General features: G+C 44.8%; 1 protein-coding gene across 4 annotated transcripts in view; it reads right to left on the reverse strand.

The window, feature by feature from the left end:
* Positions 1-578: 578 nt before the first annotated feature.
* Positions 579-20,320, reverse strand: part of CEMIP (cell migration inducing hyaluronan binding protein) — a 77,272-nt gene continuing 57,530 nt past the window's right edge. For all 4 annotated transcript variants that reach the window (XM_008640071.2, XM_008640070.2, XM_017742637.1 and 1 more), the window contains exons 18-32: positions 20,175-20,244; positions 19,271-19,399; positions 18,509-18,594; positions 15,670-15,801; positions 13,758-13,793; positions 13,514-13,669; positions 11,847-12,027; positions 10,369-10,584; positions 9,254-9,465; positions 8,615-8,800; positions 7,716-7,920; positions 6,877-6,963; positions 6,403-6,560; positions 4,862-4,962; positions 579-4,227 (exon numbers count right to left, since the gene is read on the reverse strand). In XM_008640071.2, the coding sequence (XP_008638293.1) occupies positions 4,100-4,227; positions 4,862-4,962; positions 6,403-6,560; positions 6,877-6,963; positions 7,716-7,920; positions 8,615-8,800; positions 9,254-9,465; positions 10,369-10,584; positions 11,847-12,027; positions 13,514-13,669; positions 13,758-13,793; positions 15,670-15,801; positions 18,509-18,594; positions 19,271-19,399; positions 20,175-20,244 (2,083 nt within the window). In that variant the 3' untranslated portion in view covers positions 579-4,099. The remainder of the gene's footprint in view (positions 4,228-4,861; positions 4,963-6,402; positions 6,561-6,876; positions 6,964-7,715; positions 7,921-8,614; positions 8,801-9,253; positions 9,466-10,368; positions 10,585-11,846; positions 12,028-13,513; positions 13,670-13,757; positions 13,794-15,669; positions 15,802-18,508; positions 18,595-19,270; positions 19,400-20,174; positions 20,245-20,320) is intronic.

Raw genomic sequence — 20,320 nt, forward strand, 5'->3', positions numbered from 1 at the left:
TGTTGGACTCAATGACCTTAGAGGTCTTTTCCAAGCAAAACTATTCCATTCTAGTCTACAACACCCTTTTAAAAAATTGATATTATCTTTATAATATAAAATATAAATATTAAAATACATTTTATTAAACATATTAGAATATGTTATAGTTTTATGCTTTTCAATCTTAGGTAAGACATCCACTCACCCCCTCTCTGGTCCCAGATACACAGACACACGTGCACACACACACGCAGAGCAGCAGTGGCACAGCAGTGATGCCTGCCTGCATGCTGGCAGGAGCTGAGGTGTGGGGGAGCCCTCTTCACATCCCCCTTGAGCCCCTCAAGTAGGCAGGGTGCATTCCAGTTTCCCAGCCTGTCACCCAATAGTGCCCCACCTGCCCCAAGCACAGGCCTTTCCCATAGCTGTAATATCCCCTTGCCCATTCCCATCTCCTTCCCTTCCCTCTCTCAGATCCTGCAGCTGTGACCAGGCAGTGAAATGTGCTGTGGTCTGTGTGGACCGGCCAACAAACTCACACAGGGGCTGCCTGGCCCCTTGGGTTTTGTCTTTTGAAATAAGCAGGGAGACAAAAATAAAATAAGAAATTTGCACTGAATATTTATTTTGATAAACATTGTGTACTCCAAACAACTACGTGTTATTTCAGTTGTAAGCCACAATCTTTTGGAAACAACGTCCCAAGAGCTCTTGTCATCATAAACCCGACAGTCAATGCACCACCACGGTCTGTGGACATAGAGAGCTTTCAAGTGCAAAGCAGATTATCAGAAAAGACACATTGCCAACCTCCTTAACAACCTGGACAATGCTCAACTCCAGTAAAAATGCTTCATATGTCTGCAATTTAGTTGTCTTAGTGCCATTGTAATAAATTAATAGAAAATATATCTTTTTTTCATTGGAAAGTCTATAAGAAAATGTACAAACATCTAACTCCGAAAAAGGACCAGCTGTTTCGGCGACAGGTAAAACAAGCATTTGAACAGAGGCAATAAAACCCAAACATCCAAACAAACAAAGAGACAAACAAACAAAATGCAATCAAAAAACCCCCACTCCACCAATGGCAACTGTGTAGGCAAACATGGAAACATCTGCAGTAACAGGACCTTCCAGGGAGGCTCACTGCAGCTTGTGCAGGGACTCTACAGGGTGGGCAGAGGACAAGCACTCGGGCAATTCACCAACCACAGTGTGCACGTGCAGGTTCTAGAACAGTCAAAGATTAAACAGGAATCCTGTGGCACAAAGCTCGTGCTGCCTGGCGATGGCACCAGGCTCCATTCTGTCTCCAGAGCACACCCTGATGACTCCAGGCCGTGCAGGTTGGCAGGAGCCCTGGGCATTTCCCTGGCACATGGTGCTCTGCTCTCCCTCGGGCTGACAGACTGCAGTGAGTCCCTGCTCCATATTCACAGTGGGAGACCCTCCCCAGCTCCAAAACAGGCCCCATGTGACAAGCTCGGCATGACAGGACAAGCTGCTTAGAAGTTTTCGTCTCTTAATAAGGGGAGATTTTTTTTAGGAAAGGAAAAGGAGAAGGTTTTTCCTAGAGCCAAGTCTTATGATTTTACCCTGAGAAGTCCCAAAACAGTAAAATCAGAAGCTGCACTTCAGCACAGAGGCAGCATGCTGCTAGAAGCTGAACAAAGCAGTCTAGGGGATAGACCAGCCTGGTGGGTTGCTCCTGGGAATTTTCACACTTGCAGGGAGCAGGGGAGGGGAAATGGCCGTGGCCAGTGGAGTACTGCAGAAGGCAAGCCCAGCACTGAGGCTTGTACAAAGCCAAATCCCACTCCAGGCACATTCCAAGCCCAGCTTTCCTGCCCACCATCTGCTGAGTGCTTGTGAAGGAAATACTCCTGCTTTGGAGCATCTCCTGGCAGCAAGGGTGTTCCACCAACACTGCTGCAATGGCATCAACAGCACTGGCTCAGGGCAGGGAAAAGGTTCAGACAACCCAAACTGACAGACCCAAGGGAATTCCTGTCACCTTCTTCCCCTAACTTCATGGATCTGGCCCTGTTTTGGCTATCACGGGATATCAGATAAACGTTTTGGATGATCATGGTTGAACCACCAGTGAGACTGACTCTTTCTTGGAATAATTTGTGAAATCCCCAAACTATCATAACAATTTGGGGGGAAAAAAAACCCACCTTACTTGCCTTTTACAAAGGTTGCCCATTCACTCTGTAAATGGCACAAATGCCTAAGGAGCATTCATTAACAGACTCTTGTTGGGAAGCTGGGAGGGAAAGCTTGGCTCTTCTTTTTTTTTTTTTTTTTAATACAATACACATGACATTCAGTGAATTCAAAACAATTATGTAGTAAGTCTGAAAAGAACATTTCCAGTTTCAAAACCCAGGAGAGGCTTGAGGGGAATGTAATCTACAGTACTATCTCAATTTTGCTCATGCTTGCTTTGACTTTCAGAGCAACTGATCTAAACCAGTATCTGCCCAGCCTTTGGAATGACACACAGAATCCTTGCTTTTCAGTCTACCTTGCCACTGCAAGGTAGCATTTTTGATACTGTGGGGAAAAAAAACTTAATTACACAAACAAAGTAGCCATCAGCAATTAGAATAATTTGGCAATGGGGACAGGCAGAGATAAAGTGGGGAAACAAAACCTGAGTCCTACTGGCAAGGCTGACATTCCTGGAAAAGCTTGTCATGATGTCTTTCACACTTCCCCCCTGCCCCTAGATTTCTTAGAACAGCCACAGCCTCCAGAAACGCCTTTGTGGTATTTCTGGGCAACAGATAGAAATATCTCTGAATGCTAGAAATGCTTTCAGTGCTTTACGAGATAATGTTTAATTTCCCAGCTCCAAGAGATGCCCCTGTAAAGTCCTGATTCACTCTGATCTGCCTTCATTACCCAGGTACTGGTTTGCAGCAGGGGGAAAGGAGATACAAGACATCCAACTAGTGCATTGGGATTCCCACTTTAGTTCTTTAGCCACCTGGAAAGACCTCATCCATGTCTCATGTAACTCTTACAGGAGGACTAAGACATAATGTCTTAAGCTTGAGGACAGGATCAGAAAGCAACACACAGCAGAGCAGTCTGATCCTGTTCCCTCTGCTGTCCTGGGAAAGGTGAGGACAGCTCACGCTCTTGGATGCTGAATAAGGTAAGTCCCAGGATTCCTACTTAAAAATTGGAAGCCTTGAATTGGGATGGCTTTAACTGGAAACCATAAACTGATCCCGAACGTTGCTATACAGAGGGAAAGGCTGTATGGGAAAGGCTGAGAAAATACATGTGCTAATTGACATTGCTCTCCTTCTAGCCTGCAGCTGCTTGTTGAAGGAAAATTTCCTATTTGCACAACCGCCATTAAAAATCCTTGATCCATATGAAAAACACAGTTTTCTGAGGAAGCAGAAATAGGTGGTTTCATCAGTCTCTGCTGGCCTGTTTTGTCCACTCCTTCTGTCATCTCTTCCCCAGCTATGTGCCGTGGGTTGCATGTACAACATACACCCCAAAGAGCTTGATTAAACCTCACAGAAGCTTTAGGAGAAATGCTTACTGTCCAGTTATGCTTCCCAGCATCCAGGTAATCACTGAAACACGCTCTTTCTACCCCAGATTGTCAACCAGTCTTTGAACTGGCATCCCATGTCTATGTGAGCAGCTAGTTACACTATGGAAAAGAAAAATTCTTCAGACAACTTAGAGGCTGGTAAAAGCAATAATCCTCGATGGTCTTCAGACCAAGAACTCCCCTTTAAGAGGCAGCACTAAAGTCAGTCTGTCCCAGGGGTGCTGATAAAACCAGCACCTGGTGAAACAGCTCAGACCTTGCTCAGCACTGCGAGAGTCGGCCTCGGTGCCCGAGCCAGCCTGAGCTGGCGAGCACAGAACACACGCTGGTCACAGAGGAAGGCTTTTCTGTCACATGTGGCCACGCTAGCTACTTACAGTGAGATTTCTTTTCGAACAGCAACAACAACAACAAAATGCTACACTGGCAGCGCAGGCGGGCGAGGCCCACGCAGAGCGGTCAGTAGTCCGTCCGTCCGTCCGTCCGTCCCACAGGGCAGTGCTGGCGGCCAGGAAGCACAGCAGGGTGTCCTCACAACTTCATTTTCTTCACCACAGGAATTGGCAGTGCTTGGTAGATTTTAGCTGACTCCTCGTTAGTGACCAGCTTCACCCAGACGGGGCGGAAGCTGCCTTTGAAGCCGACAAAAGCCATTTTCTCTGCAAATCGGAGCAAATACATTCAGAGTGTGCCAGGACTGCAGCAGAAGCCCACCTGTGTGCGTGGCTACACCCCATGGCTGGAGGGGTGTGGGTGCACAAGAGCCAGTATAACACACACACCCCCAGATGGAACCATGCCCAAAGCTCACGGAGCTGAGGGCAGCGATGTGCACGTGGAGTTGCATTCTAATGCAATGTGTGATGCTCTGAAATCAGTATGTTTTGTGCCATCTAATCAGAATGCTTCAAGAGAAAACCAGCTGAAAACAAGTTCAGACAAGTAAAAAATCCTAGTTTAGGGCATTTAGTGGGGGAAAAGGCTCAATGTTCCTATTATTAAAAGGAATAATAGTTAATTGTTTCTAGTTAAAATTAATCTGGAAAATCAAACCCCCTGAATTATTTACTTCTAAGAACAACTGCCAGAGTTCTTTTTCTATTTACAGTTTCAAACTGAGGTTGTTACCCAGAGCTCCAGTGGATACAACCTTCCTGAATAAATAAATTATTGGTCCCAGGATGTTTGAGCACATGCTGATAGAAACAAGCAAGGCAAAGTTTAGAAGCAGAAAAAAGGCCCCTTTACTGGAATCATGGGAGGTTAGAACTGAGTTTTTAAAAAAGTGGTTACCTTTTAACCTAAAACCCTCTCCTGCTCCAAGTTTCTCCAGTATTTTAGTCCATGGTCCTCTTGAAATTAATCTTCCTTTAGATGTCACCAGCACTATGGAGCTGAAGGAAACAGAGATGAGTAAATGGATGGAGTCAGAACACATTCCTCATTTGCTTGTCCTGAGCACTGGTAACTCCTGCCTGTCTGTTCAGACACCCATGAACTACAGCAGCTTCAGCTTTAATGGCTTTCAATGCTTTCCAACAGTTTGGTCATAGATTATTTTTCCAGTCATGCAAAACACATTAGAAAGCAGACAGAAGCCACACTTTTTATTTTTAAACATGGTTTTCTAGGATGATTTAAATGTTTCCAACCTGCAGTTCCATCCTGCTTTGCTCAGAAAGACCCATCTTCTCCCTGAGATGCCCTTAGCAACTCTCAAATGATTTCTTGTTCTTTCATTAGCAGGTTAATCCTGAAGTAATTCACTTCTCTGAGACTTCTGTTGGCCTGATGCTTTTCCTTTCAGTGTGCTTCTGTTTAAAAAGTGTATTAATATTGTACCACTATTCCTGACCAGGACTGGATGTAGCCTGGATTGAGATTGGGTTTTTTCTAAAGCAGGATGATGGTCTCTCTGAAAAGACTTCTCATTTTTTGGATGAAAGAAAAGTGAGCAATTACCATGCTTCCCTGAAGTAACTACTGTGGTGTGATTTTTGGAACGTCTAGAATTATTTAAGACAATAGAAACACATCTGACTGCACCTGCCTGGCACTCTGCTCAAGCTTCCCCCAAGTCTCTAGAGCAAATGCCAGAACAATATTGATCTGCCCACAGCTATTTCAGATGCTTCGTCAACAAAGCACTCATATTTGCATTAAATGTTACATATCAGATTTCAAATCCAAACAGATTTAATAACATTTAAATGTATTCACTGCCCAGGAGCACTCCACAGGCTAATGTGGGAGCAACCCCTTTGGTTAATGGATTTCTGATGTGGTTCCAATTCTTCCAGCAGAAGAAGCCATTGTCCCCCAGGATGCAGGAACATTTTTTGGCTACTTACCACCCATTTCCAAAACTCTGCATTCCTGGCTGCCCATACTTAAAATATAAAAGAATCCAGCCTTTAGGTCTGTGCAGGGGAATGTGCAAAGAGGAATGTATTTTATTAGTGGAATTATCTGCAATTTGAGAGGACATACAGGCAGTAAAAATGTGCAAGCTGTGCACATCTGTATGGATCTGTGCTTTGTGAATTTAAGTCTGCAGTTTGTCTATAACCCACAACATAAATGTAGCTCTGCAGTTTACTAATCACATGCAGCTCTGCAAATTATCTGGGGCTCAATCAGTCTCTAAATCAAAGAGCTTGCATCCTGCTGCTGCCTGCATGTCCTGCTCACATTTGGGCTCTTTTGGAGTCATCAGGCACAAAACCACATTTTTGGGTGTCTGGCCTATGTTGAGTGATAAAATCCAGGAAGAAGATGAGTGTTATGCAGCATTTTGTACATTGCACCTGAGTGACAACAGATTATTTACTCACTGATCTTTGATGTTGTTGACATAATTTTCTATCTGTGCTGGGATTCCTTGTAGAATGGAGTTTTTGAATGTTACTCGATCAACAACTTTTCCATGGTGTCCGTCAATCACAACCAGCTGGATACCCTCATCAGTGAGGAAAAACCTGACACCATCAACCTGTGCAGGGGCAAAAATATTCTTCATCTCTCACAGTAACACAGTTGCAAACAACCACCTGTAAGAAGCACTGATAGTCCTGAGTCATGGGACTGCTCTTTCCGTCAAAGGGCAGAGCTCCAGGTCTCTGAGGTCCAGCAGTCCTGCCTAATAGGAGAAGTTACAGACTCTTCTTTTTTTTTTTTCCCCCAAAACACAAAGCAGAAATGACCTGAATTTGACTCTCCATGGTAACTTTGTAAAGAAGCTTTCAATGAAGATGAAGCAAGTGTCTTAAAATTGCACCCCATTAAGGTTGTTGAGAGGATTTGCTCACCTCAATGTATGCAAAGTCATCCTTCAGGTGGAAATACTGTTTCTTATAAGTTTCTATTTTCACTTCTATTAGGTGGTCCTTGGTCTTCTGTTTGCAAAACGAAAAAAACAGATTTTCTAGTGAGAATGTCCATTACCTGAATGCTGCATTTTCAATGAAAACATTTCAAACCTTGAAATTCAATCAACAAGGAAGCAACCTAATAAGCACTGACTTGCCAAATTAAATTGCTGATGAAACTGGGCACAATGGTAACCTCTCTGCTCATCCTGTCACCAGTTAAATTGTTCCACCAAATGGCAGTGATTCTTACTTTGCAGAACTGACACATAGCTCTCCAAGGCTTTGCCGTGCATTCCTGTTTCAAGGGTGGTGAGTGAAAAAACCCAAATAACAGATTTGCTGCTTTCCCCCCCAAACCAGACTGGTGGATACAGGAGACTGTGTTGTGCATTATACAAATGAGAAAAATTCAACTCAGCTATGCAGTCCCCTGTCTGTCACTGCTGTTCTTGCAGCCTGGAGGAGCTGGAGGCTCCAGAGTCACATTCCCTGGACCGACTTGTCTTCCAGATCATCAGTTTTCACCCTGTGCTTTCAAGCACAGCACATCACATCAGAGCCCCAAAAGACCAAGTATCCAGCTTCAACCCAAGCCTCATGTGCCTCTCTGCACATTGCAAGAATCTGTTTCATATTATTTCACATGCGTGAACCATTTCAGAAAATCAGGCACAGCATATACTGACCCTGGCCCAAAGTTTTTCTATGTCTGTGGGCACAATATGTGCCAGATTTACACGAGCAATGATTCTGTGATAAGAAATCAGCTGCTTTACCAGTTGTGCACTAGAGAGCTTCTTTGGCATTGGCACTTCCACTATTGGTGTCTCAATGTACTTGGGATAGGCCGTGGCTTCACAGTCGCTGACACCAGCTGTCTTTGGGATCACAGCTTTGATTCTTATTCGTTCACAGCCCTTTACAGAGCAGAAAGCAAATTTCTCCTTCTCATTTTGAGCTTTGAGCTTCAGAAACAGCAGCCTGCAGGCAGGAGAAAAAAACCAAACAGCATGCTTCAAACCTTTTGTGCAAAAGAATACTGACCCCCAGTTTTGGTGGACTCCCTCCTACGCTTTGCAGTAATTTTTAATGCAGCCCTTGGCACCATGTTTTACAGTGCCCAACATCCCACATGCAAATAAAAGGGAACACTCATCTCAGAAATGCTTTAGGGAGCTCAGGGAAAGTAAAACAGAGAAATCAGATAGCACCTGAACACCCTGGGAGCTCTATTCTATAGTGATACGTATATGTAGAAATACATGCATTGTGTTTTAGGTCTTTCTTTCTTTCCCATTATTTTAATCCTTTAAAGTAACAGGTTTTACACTTAGTTCCTGTGCATCCCCCTCATGGTGTTTATAATAGTTGCTGTTCAAAACAACGAGGGCTGTGCATGTCTTCAGTTAAGTTTCATGGTCTGCACTTTGCTTTTGTCTTTCTTTTTTTCTTTTCTAATTTGTATTCACTTGGCAAAGCATTTCCCAGAGTAATTGGCAGTGCAGCAGAGGCTGTGAATGACTGGCAGCCATGGGAGTCCCAGGAAAATTAAACACTGGTCACATTCCCAGAAAACCTTTCTGGTTTTGTTGCGATCCCTGCATTAGCCAAGTGGCTCACAATTCCAGCAGCATTCCCAAAGCATTGTCCAAATCAGCAAGGCCTGCTAGCTTACCCAGTGTCCTCATCCCAGTAGTAGTATCCTTTGGTGGGATATCTGTGCTCCAATTTCTCCATTTGGGAGGTTCTGTAGAAAGTTCCAGTTTTGTATGTTTTCTTCAAGAGACGGTTGTGGATGTCTGAGAGAATGGAAAACGTCGTCCCTTTAGGATAGCAAAACCCTACTTGGATCCAGTCATTCCTAAAAATAGCAAAGACCTGCATTGTAACAAGCTATAACATAACTATTATTTTCCCGGGCGTGCTAGAAGCCAAACTAAATAATTCACAATAAGTTTTTTTCCTGTCCAGTTAAAATTTTCATGGTTTAGAATGGATCAACATAAATTAGACATAACAACCATGGATTAGTTAAGCAATGCAGGGCAGATCTGCTCCTGACTTCTACACCTGTGACTTCCATGTCACCAGGAATGAATCAGCTCTGAACTTCCAAAAATGAACTGTGTTATCTTACAGGGCTTCCCAGGGGAGGAAACAGGAGTCTGAGATGTCTCCTGAAAAGATGGTGAACTCAATGGACTTCCTGTAACAAGAATGTTCATTCTGGAAGAGCTCATGAGGTGATGACCTCACCCATTAAAAATGTGCAGTTACATTACTGGGCTGGAATGCTGGAACTCAGATCACTCACTTGTTGAAGTTGATGAGCCATATGGCCAGCTCTTCAGGGGCTGTCTTGTCCCAGTGGATGGTGTAGCCTTTCCTCAGAGTTATAACTGGCTGATACTGCTGGTAATGAGTGCTTTTGCTCAAAGCCCCTTCCAAGTAGAGTGGGTGATTGTGGTAGTCATTTTTTATTATTTTCATTTTCAGGTTGGCTGGCTTGTAGGCTTGGATGTATATCTAGATGGAAAAAAAAAGAAAAGATCACCAAGGGTTTGATGAACTACACCGAAAGGTTCGGATACTCAATAGATGTGAGCTGGTGCAAGCCCTGTGTTCTGGGCAGGGACTTGTGTGCTGTGAACTTATGTTCAGTTCCTTAGGCTTCTGTTTCAACAAAGCAAACTGTTTTCAGAAAAAAAAAAAAGGCTCATTTCCTCATCCACTGAGTTCAAGTGCATGTGCCAGAGGCTGCAGCAGGGCTGAGATATTCCACAGCATCCTGCAGCCCTCAGCAGCAGGACAGTATCTACCTCAGACATCTGACTTGTGCTGAACAAGGACCCTTCTGTCTGGATTTCAGAAGCCTGAAACCCAGCTCAGTGGTTAGAAATTGGCTGTAGTGGCACTACACAGAAAAACCCCAACTGTTGCAACACCCGAGACAAAACCAGGCACTCTCAGCAGAGGAAAGTGAGGGCTCTTATGGCAGTGGCACTCAGCACTCCTGTGGTGGGACGAATGGTTTGGTGGTCACGCACGGGATGAAAGACCAGGAAAGCTGAAGTTTAATTTCGACTGATCAGCACATTTCCCATAACACTGTGGGCAACACTTCCCTCCATAAATCAGGGAAAAATAACTAGCTGACAGCCCGTGGATTTATGAATATTAATCTGTGAATGGCCATGGAGCTCTCAGGAGGCTTCAGGCAGAAGCTGTTGGAGCTGTCAGCAGCCAAGGCCAAAGTTTCTGAAAATATACCACAGTATTTCTCATGTTCAAAGCCACCTGTGCAGACATGCTGATAAATAAACACTGAGCACCCTAAAGAAAGTCCATTTCTAAAGGTCCAGCTTTAAAGTGCCAAGAAATTTAAAATAAGCCAAAGTGATAATGATACTGCAAGGTAAGCAGCCTTACCTGAGCAAAGTGCCCACTGCAGATGGAACCTCTCCAGTCAGGCACATCAATGCAGTCAGGGTGCTTGATCAACCAGTTATCTTCTTTGATCAGGTATGAGCCTGGATATTCTGACACAGAACCATCTACATCATGAAAAACTGATGTTTTGTCACCATCCATATCCAGATCATTGAACCAGGGGCCAGGTTCTCCAAAGAAGACTCTTGAGGTAATCTAAACAAAGCAGTGAAACACATTTACATCTCCAGAAAGGAATTCATCACTTAGAGTACAAGCAAAGGATGCCTTTGGCCACTACAGCGGCTCAAATCACCGTTTTCTGACTTAAAAGGTGCGTTTGACTTGTCAGGCAGAGCAGACACACATTTCCCTGCTGACCATGGGGGAAAGGCTAAAACAACCAGAATTTCAGCCTCGGCAGTGGGAAGGTTTGTTTTAAAATTCTGGAGGAGGGTTCAAGAGACGGGACGATTTTACGAGAGCCACTTCACTCATTGTTGGCTAACACAGTTCTAAGGTTCCAAAGCCACATGAAGTCACACCAACGTGGGGAATAGTCGGCGACCTCCTCTGGGAAATGGCTGCTCAGGCAACTTCTGACTGATATTTTTATCCAGCATAAATAAACATCATGTCACCAGCCTGCCTCGTGCAATGTGAGAGTGACCAACCAACACTTTTAGGGGAATTTTGCCTTTCCCATCATGTTTGGCACCTAGTCAGCACTTTTCCTGACCTGTGAGCAAGCCTGCTAGTTTTTTTGAAAATTAGGCAACACACATAATTTCAGCCCAACCACTTTATTTATTTATTTGTTTGTAGTGTTTGGCAGTTGGATTCAACAGCTGCTAAAGGTGAACCTCAGCAAAGCAGTTAGCACGTATTTGTGCAGGCAAATACAAAAATAACTCAAAAGAACAGGCCCTAGGACGGGTTCAGACCAGCACCCAGAGGTTCATACTGTAATTCAAAATTTGGCAAACCCTTTTTGGCTGGACTCTGCTCTCATTTATGTCTGCAGAACTGGAGTCTGGAATTACCCTGGTGTGCAGGGCTGCAGAATTACCCTGCATCAGCTCAGTTTCACTGGCTGTTCCCCAAAATCAGTATTTTCTGCTTCTAGGTCAGTCAGGCCTTTCAGAACAGACTTCCTTCTGCTGTTGCTTTTATATTATACCACTGTTGAAAATAAAGGGGGGCTGATTCTTCAGTTTCTGAGTTGTACAGAAAAGGAAATTATTCCCTCCATTGTCACTATTTTTGGTTTGTTTTTTATTTTTACTGACACCTGCACCTCTTTTGCTGCAAACCTGACAGAGAATTGCATTTTCTTGCTATCGCACCCATCCAATTCCCTTTTTCCTGTTGTTGTTAAACTTCTGGCAAAGACAAACGCCAAGATCTTACGTTTTTCCCCTTTTTGCCCACAACCCCATTTCCAAGGCTGAAAGGGCTTTCTGGGAAGGGTGACTCACGGGGACATCTTCGAAGTGGATGCCGGTGACGTTGTTGTTGGGGCAGCTCTGCCAGGCGTTGTTGAGGCGGAAGGCCAGGGCGCTCGTGTGCCGCCCGTCCAGCGCCGCGAACTTGCGGAACGTGCAGTTCTGGACGTTGATGGGTCCGTCATAGAACTGAATCCCCCGGATGGGAAAATCCCTAAAATACATTTGGAGGAGACAGAGAGACTTGGTCATGACACGTTAGCATCAGCAGGAGGTGTATTCTAGACACGCACAGTCCCACAGCGCTTGTTTCTCAGCTGCGTTCATTTCTTGCAGCCCATAGGATGCCTCCGAAGTTCCTGCTTTGGAAGAGAAGGGATTTCCCTCCTTTTCAGCTCTGCGAAGTCCTCTTATCCTTGCAAGTTCAGCTCAAGTTCTCTTGTGTTGAACAGATCATCTTTATTTAGTCTGTGCTCCTCCAGGGAAGGAACTTACAGCAATGCCAAAGCACTGACCTAAAGATGAATAAATTCGTGTTTGCCATCAGAAATGAGTTCTGCAGCAGTGAAACCCGAAACTCAGCAGAGCTGTGCAGACTCCTTGGGCTGAGTAATTGCTGGGCTAAAAGAAGGCCCACCACATCTTTCAAAGGGATTTGGAGAGAAGCATTGCAAATCAACTGCAATAAAAAAAGTGGTTTTGAAAACAAGGAAAGGTCCTACAGTCTATAAAGCTAAGAAGAGTTGAAGGGGCAGATTAATTATTCTTTATCAGCCTTTTCTGATAGCATCTACAAGGTAAAGATGACACCAATTAAATGATCAAGATGCTTAAGCTCTTTAAGAGGCTAAGAAAAGACATTTCAAATTTCACTTATGATAAATAAATTTGATCCCTTCCTCATATGATCCCTTAGAGAATTCCTGCCTGCTCCAGTGCATTTGTTCTGAGTTTCTGCATACAACATCCAAGATGAGATATGTCTATATATATGTGTGTGTGTGTAAAGGATGTTAGGAGAGTCATAGCAGATTGGGTTTTCATGATTGCTATGGTTTATAATAAGCCCCCAGCATCACTGCTGACAGCAAAATTGAGGCCTGCAATATGGCAGAAAAGCATGAGCTGAGCTGTTTCTCACTGTGGGGCTACTGTTAGGATAACTGTGTTTTTAGGAAGCTAAAGCACTGCACTTCCAAACCCATCTGTAGGACTAAGGTCTAGGAAGAGGCCACACATGAAGTTCACTGGCCATTTCAAAAATACTTAACAAAGGCATCAAAGTCCTTTGCAGGAGCAACTGTAACAGCAGCACTGAGCACATCCATGACCACAGTCCAAGCCTAGGAAGGGGCTTCTAGGAGCCTTCCTGGCAGCTGATGGAGATTGTCGCATTGCTCAGCACTGCTGATCACACATACAGAGGTGCCCTGCTAGCACAGAGTCCTCTTGCTGTCCTCTCAAATCCTCTTGCAAAGGGGAGGGGGAAGGAAAGAGGAGCTTGATGTGTCTTGGCAGCCTGCAAGGATGTACCTGCCAGCAGCAGCTGCACAGTGAGGGCTCTGGGATTGGGAGACATGAAATGAAATCCTTTCTGTGAATGGTTATTAAACTGAGCAGTGCTGAGGAAACCACATTGGGCTGGAGTTTGTGCTGGGAGCAGGAACAGTGAGTGCTTTGATGTGCTGAGCTCAACTTACGGGCCGATGGGCAGGGTCCTTCCCCGGTGATCCAGACCTCCAGGCCCCCAGATCTCATTGTCTATTGTCTCCGTGCCCAGGTTTCCACTCTCACCAACAAACAGGCTGTTCTTGATTTCTTGCTTTGAGCCATCATCGTGAGGGAAGGTCCCACCACTAAGAAGAAAGGGCTGGAGGTGAAAGGGCTGCTCACACCCAGCCCCACCACTGTGCCCAGCTGCCACACAGCCTGTGCCACACTCACCTCGCCAAGGTCAGGCCAATGCCATTGTCAGCAAACCTGCAACGAGAAGAGAGATGCTTCAGAAGAGATCGGGTTTGCTTTGGTTTATTATGTCAAACTACAACAAGCAAGCCAGTGGAGGACAGCAGGGATTAATTACTATAAGTGCTCAGAGGGAACTTGAGTTTTTCGAGACTTGCTCCCTGTCCAGTTTTAGAAGATCTCTTTCGGCCCATCTTGCAGTGTATGCAGATCACATGCTCCAGCTGGGGTTAAGATGGTGATTATTAGCCACAGTTTACTATGATAAACTTTATCAGTTGCCTGATAAAGCTTTATCCCTTTGTCTATGATCACACACTTTTCTCTGTTAGACAAAAAAATCATGCTTATTTCCCTCTCCAACTAGCTTTTATTATTTAATGGTGCTTTGCCTTACACGCTGTGCTTCCCTTTCTTCATGTTTCAAAAGCTGCTTCAATAAAAGAGCTTTGCAAGGAGATAAAAAGAGAGAAGCTTGGCTCCTCTTTCATCAACAGGAATACAGAGATCAGAGCTTCCTCATTAAAAATAAAAGCAAAAATTAGAATATCATTCAATTTTGTTGAAATTTCAAGATAAGATAAACCAAAGTTGTTGTTCCATGACTCCTGCTTAGAGAAAGGCTACAGAGAATTGATAGTTTGAGTCAGTCTTGATGGTGTCTTCACACCGGAGTCACTTCCCACGTCTGTCACTGATCCTGGCAGTGGTTTGGGAGCAGATCCCCTCACTGTGCTGCTGTCTGTAGGTGGCAGCCCTTCCCATCCTATTGCCTCCTTGCTTCCCTTCAGGCCACATTAACGCTGGCCTTGTTAATGGGATACATAAGTCTTTTTGTGGCAATAGAAATGGAAATGACTCTGGCTATAAAGACAATTACAGTTTGATGGCTGCTTCCTCCAATTCACACACACTCGGAGATTTGCTGCTGGAAACTCATAAAGCACTCGGTGTTTTAGCACCCTCCACACGCTGCCTTTGCTCCATCAGCAATGCAAATGTCCCAGTGACCTGAGTGGGATCTGTGAGGACAACACTTGCTGGGCTGGATACTTATGAGTCATAAGAAACACAAAATGTATTGCCCAATAAAACATTTCTGACTGTCCTGCTACAGACCCATTCTCACCAGGTCCCTATTGCCAGCTTATCCCACTGGTTGCTTTAAGAGGTTTGGGTCACATGAAGGTAAGGCAGCTCTGGGTGGGAATTGAACACCAGATATCAGCGTGGCAGCCATTCCCACCAGGATTATCACAATATGCCTCCTAAAGGGCCTTTTTCCTTTTTCTCCTCCTCGCTGGGATTGATATCACAAGCCTGGCTCAGAAACAGAAACTGCAGCAGATCATCTGTTTTCAAGTGCAAAACAAATATCTGCTCTGGCCAGCGCAGGAAATGGCCTTCAAAGAGCACAACACACACTTGCCCAGACTCTCTCCCTTGCTGCTGTGATGCATAGTTTTATGTCTGCTTCATCAGTACCTGCTTATTCAGCATAACACTGAACCACATAAAACTGATCTGTGACCAGGCTGAGCCAGGAAAGGTGGTGCATTTTGCTGTTTTCTTTGCAAAGCACCTCATTTTTCAAGTTAAAAAAAACAGGTTTTTTTTTTTAGTTTTTTGCATCTGTGTGTCTGTGTATGTGTATTGTGACCATTTCTGAATGCTGGTCAGCATCACACAGAGAAACAATCTGAGGGATCCTCAGCTCAGACAAAGCAGGTTTTGTTTGTGTAAAATAATGCCTGTGCTGGCTTAACATTTCACCTTTATTCCAATCTTGGCCATATGAAAGGTGCAAAGCGATATAAATAGTCTGAACCACAGCTATGCTTGCCATAAACACCAGGCTGAACTCTGAGAGTTGAAATAAGGCAAAACTCACTGGCAGTTGTCCAGCCACACATCTCCACCTCGCAGCCAGGCCCCGTGATCCTGATTCTTGTAGGCAATAAAGCGCTCGATTATTGCAGGTTCCCTGGGCTTCAAAGGATCAGCGTCCTTGTGTGGGCTGTACCTGCAAGCAGAAGGAGAGAGGAAAGGTTGGCGAGGGAAGGTGGCCTTGCTCGCTGCATGGCCCTGCTAAACATCTGGTTTATGGTAACTCAGGAACAGCTTTGGGACCACAGTCCATCCACGTAGCATGTCTACTCAAGCTGTGATGGCCAGACCCAGCTGCCAAGGGAAGGAAGGTCCAGGCAAGGCAGTTGTAAAGACCTGCTCCAAGTTTCCTTTCACCTTTCCGGTATTGTATTGCTGATATATTGCTGAAAGCATGGAAAGTTTATTATTGCTCCCAAAAGTTTGTGATTTTCTTTTTTTTTATCCCTTACTGCTATCCTTTAGCACATTCCTGTTATTTAGATAAATATCCTTCTGTTTTCCCTTTTGAGCATTCTTATCTCCTAACTCTGGCTATACTGTGGCCATGAGTACCACTGCCAAATTTTTCTTGCTGTGGAAAGAAATTTAAAAATCTTGGAGAGGGGCTGAGAGTATGTCCTTCACTACTCCCACTACACAGGACACACGTACAAGATTTATTAACCCTGAAGTTCTCAGTGTGATGAAATATTGGCCTGATGTAGCAAAAAAAGCAGAAGTAGAAACTGCAGCGATGTGTGCCCTCAGCTGCTCCCTGACAGCCACTGCTTGGGCCACAGGATCAGAGCAGGGTGATGCTGAGCTTGGCTGTCATTTACCCCATCCCAAGGCACCACTCTCCTTTCTGCTGTTGGAGGAGCATCCTCCATCACACTACACAGCTTAGAAAACCTGACAGATGAGTATCCAACACTGTGCCAGCAACGGATGGTCCAGAGATTAAAATTCATTCCTCACCAATGGATAGCGAGGCCAAGCTGTCAAATTGCTAACAGATATTCAATAGCACTTTGCTTTGCTTAATAAGCTATCATATCAATCTAAAACTGAGCATCAGGCTGATAGGGTTCCAGTAAATGAATATTGCTTTGGCAGTTTCATCACTGTGAATTTACATTCAGAGAGAGATTTAGTATCAGCTCTTGTGAATTCCCCAGGCATTGTTAAGTACAGATATCTTGAGATGGATTCCAATTTCATTCACATCCATGATAACTGGAGGAACACTACAGGGTCCAGAATTTGACTTGGACATTTCATGCTCTAACTGAAGGCAGAATAATCTCTCCAACTCTGTCACTGTCCATCCCAGCTCACAGTTTGCCGCAGCCAGCCCAACTTTAGTCATTTATTCAGCAGCTCAGTCTTGACAGGTGAAAAGTGGAAAATGGAATAAATAACCTGAGCTGCAGCCTATGCTGGTGGGTAATCCCTGAGCACAACCATGACTTCATTATGAATTGTTTGGCTTCCAGGGGCCATTCCTGCCCTTGTATGGCAAGGGAGAAATTGCCTTTTGTAACCACTAACTGCGCATGCGGCAGCAGGCAGTTCCCCAAGGCACGTGTGCATGGAAAAGCAGCATCAGGCTCCCAAGAGCAGGCTGCTCTTAAGTTATTTTTTTAGCAGCTACTTTTACCATTGAATTAATCAATTAAATTAAGTGAACATTAAAATAATGTAAATAACATTCACTTTTGAACATCTTGTTAGCACCAGCTGCTAGCCAGGGCACCGGGGTGGTGTGGATAACTGATATCTGAGCTCCTGGCTGGGCTCCCCTGGGGAGGAAGACTGATCTCACCCCTGTCATGCTTGCCCAGTGCATGACTACAGTAGTCTGGGTAACCCACACACCAGAGATGGGAAGGAGAAAAGGATAAAGTTGTCATTCTCCCCTGCTGAGCAGAGGCTTTCAGAAGGTTTCTCTTCCTTACATGGTTTCTTCTGTCAAGAAACACATTCGTGGGGGAATGTAGGTTAGGGTGCAACTGGAGGCAATTGGTCTGTCAGGAAAGAAAACTATGAAATTTGAGAATATTTAAGTCCTTTTACATGTCTGGGGATTGGTAACTAAGTTAAGAGCCAGACTCAACCTCTAATGAGATAGAAGGGTGCAAGTGCAGTCCTTTCATCAGCCTCCTCTGGGGCCAGCTCTGGGGAAAAGAGTGGGAATTCTCAGAAGCCACCAGACCACCAGCCACCAGCAGTAGGTCTGCTGATATGATACAGTCTATAGAGAGGTTTCCAGTATTTCTAAATTACTCCATTACACAACACAGGGGCTGTGCAGAAAGGAAGGATTGCTCTGCATGTTTAATTGTGAATATTATTGCAGGGTCAGACCTGGAACTAGACCGAAATCTGAAATCAAAGTGTGAGCCTATGCCATAAGCCCTTCCTGTTCAAGTGGGTTCTAAAAGAATGAACAAAAGCAATAGCATTCCCAAGAAATATTAATTTCTTATTCCTAAGAAACTCTTGCAGCAGGTTCTGCCCAGAGGGACTGCTGACCAGGCAGTGAATTTTCTTGCTTATCTAAAAAATTCAAAAGTCAATGGAACACCCTAGAGCAGATGTAACATCCACACCAGCTCAGCTCAGAGCTAAAGAACAAGCATGACTCCAGAGGGGTGTGGGTGTTGAGGGTCCCTTATAAAGGAGAATGGAGAGATGAAGTTAGAAATGGCAAAATGTATCTAAGTGAAGACCTTTCCTCAAAAAGAGCCACCCCAAAGGCATTGCAATGATTCTTGTGAGCTTCCTTGGGGCAATATCATAGCTTTCAGTCAGTGTTTTAGAGAAGTCTTTTCCAAACCAAGCCATGCAAAACACTTTACCTCCCAGAAATCAGCGTCAGGATAGGTCTTTTGTCCTTGGCAGAGGCTGGGGTGGTTTTAACGCCATTATCGATGATCATTCCAGCCTAAAGGGAAACAAATGCAATTATCTCAGTATATTTATAAATTTTACAGCTCTTTCCATCTCCAGACTCTAGCTCCAATTGTTCTAAGCCAAAGTCACTCACATGATGCTAAGAACAGCTTCTGTTAATAGCATCTGAAACAGAGGGCTGCCAGGACTATCCAGACCTGCATATACCCCCCAAAATTGTGGCACATTTCAAAAGCTGCACTTTTCTCATAATTGCATGTATTCCCATACACATGAACCCTCTGCTGCAGTCTAAAGCCCTGAGCAACACACAGCCCCACACCATGGCACGCCAAGGGAGCAAATACGCAGAGAAGGCGATTAGACACAGCGGCCGTATTTATCCCTCTAGAAGCTGTTCAGTTAATTGCCAGCGTTGGCAGGGCAGGTGTATAATTAGACAAGCTGCCAACAGATGCTCCTGGAGGCAGTATTTTGGGAGCACAGAGGCAGGGAAGCAGCCTGAGCAGAGGGGAGAGCCGCTCTGGATGCCCAAGAGGCAAAACGGAGCCGGTGCTGGCGGGCTCCCGGCGCTCCCGCGCCAGCAGCGTGCAGGAGCTCTGAGTGAAACAGAAGGCACAGGCACTGACAGCTTTCAGGCCCCGGGAGCTGGAGCGAGGGGAGGGTGTTTGTTCCGAGGGCAGCGTTCCCATTGCGCACAGACTCACCCGGTAGTTGGAATGCGCGCGGTTGTTGGAGAACCTCCCCATCGGCATGTGCTCGGAGTAGCCGGGGGAATACATGCCTGCCGAGGGGCCTGTCGGCACGTGGTGCAGGACAAACCAAAAGCCTGTTTCCTGAGAGAGAGAAGGGACATCTGAGACTTCGCTGGTCTGCACTAGCCCCAGGAGAGCTCAGCAAAGCCACAAGGTGTAAGCCAGAAGATTTCAGGGGAAATCACAGCCCTTGACCCATGTAACGCTCTGCAGCAAAGAGTTTAATGCACATGAACACTGACATTCACCCTTCTGATCTTCAGGGTGCCTTAGGTTAAGTTTTGGCATCCATATTGAAGCATAAGTGAGACTTTTGAAACTTAAAAATCAAATAATTTTTATTTAGTTACCTAAAGATTTATCAAGGAGTCCTAATCTAGGTACTCGAGATTTGGAAGCTTTGGAAAGACCACATCTCTCTGGTTTAGGCTTGGTTATCTTGTTTTTATGTCTTGTCAGGACAATAAGGGCTCCTGATGTGACCAAAAATGCCTGTGGAATTAGCATTAGGGCTGCCTGAAATTTCAGAGCACCATTATTGTACTGCAATCAACAATATCATTGCCAAAGGCTTCTCTGTGTCTCCACAGTCACATTTATTTAATTTATTCAGGCTGCACACTGTGAAATTTTGTTAAATCCAGCTCTAGAAATGGCAAGTGACAAGAAGTGTGGAGTGAAAGGGAAAACATTATTTTTATTGGTGGCACCAGCCACATTAATGCATGTCTCGATCAAGAAGCTTCAAAGATATCTGTGTCACAAAAGCAGGTTTTATCCCAGTGAGAGCCTCCCTCAGCCTTGCAGGGCTGTCGCTGGCCTGAGCTGTTACCAAATAAGAAACTTGTGCACTCACTTCAGATCCAGCAGCTGCACAGTTTATAAGGTTGTTGTGTGGGTTGGCTATCCAGAAGGTGGATACGGCACTGCAGGTCAGGAAAACAAAGAATAACGTGAAAATGACACTTCTGAGCACACACCAGAGTCACCCATCAACTGCCC

The sequence above is a fragment of the Corvus brachyrhynchos genome, unplaced genomic scaffold (genome assembly GCF_000691975.1).
Source record: "Corvus brachyrhynchos isolate BGI_N302 unplaced genomic scaffold, ASM69197v1 scaffold97, whole genome shotgun sequence".
In the NCBI taxonomy this organism is placed as follows: Eukaryota; Metazoa; Chordata; class Aves; order Passeriformes; family Corvidae; genus Corvus; species Corvus brachyrhynchos.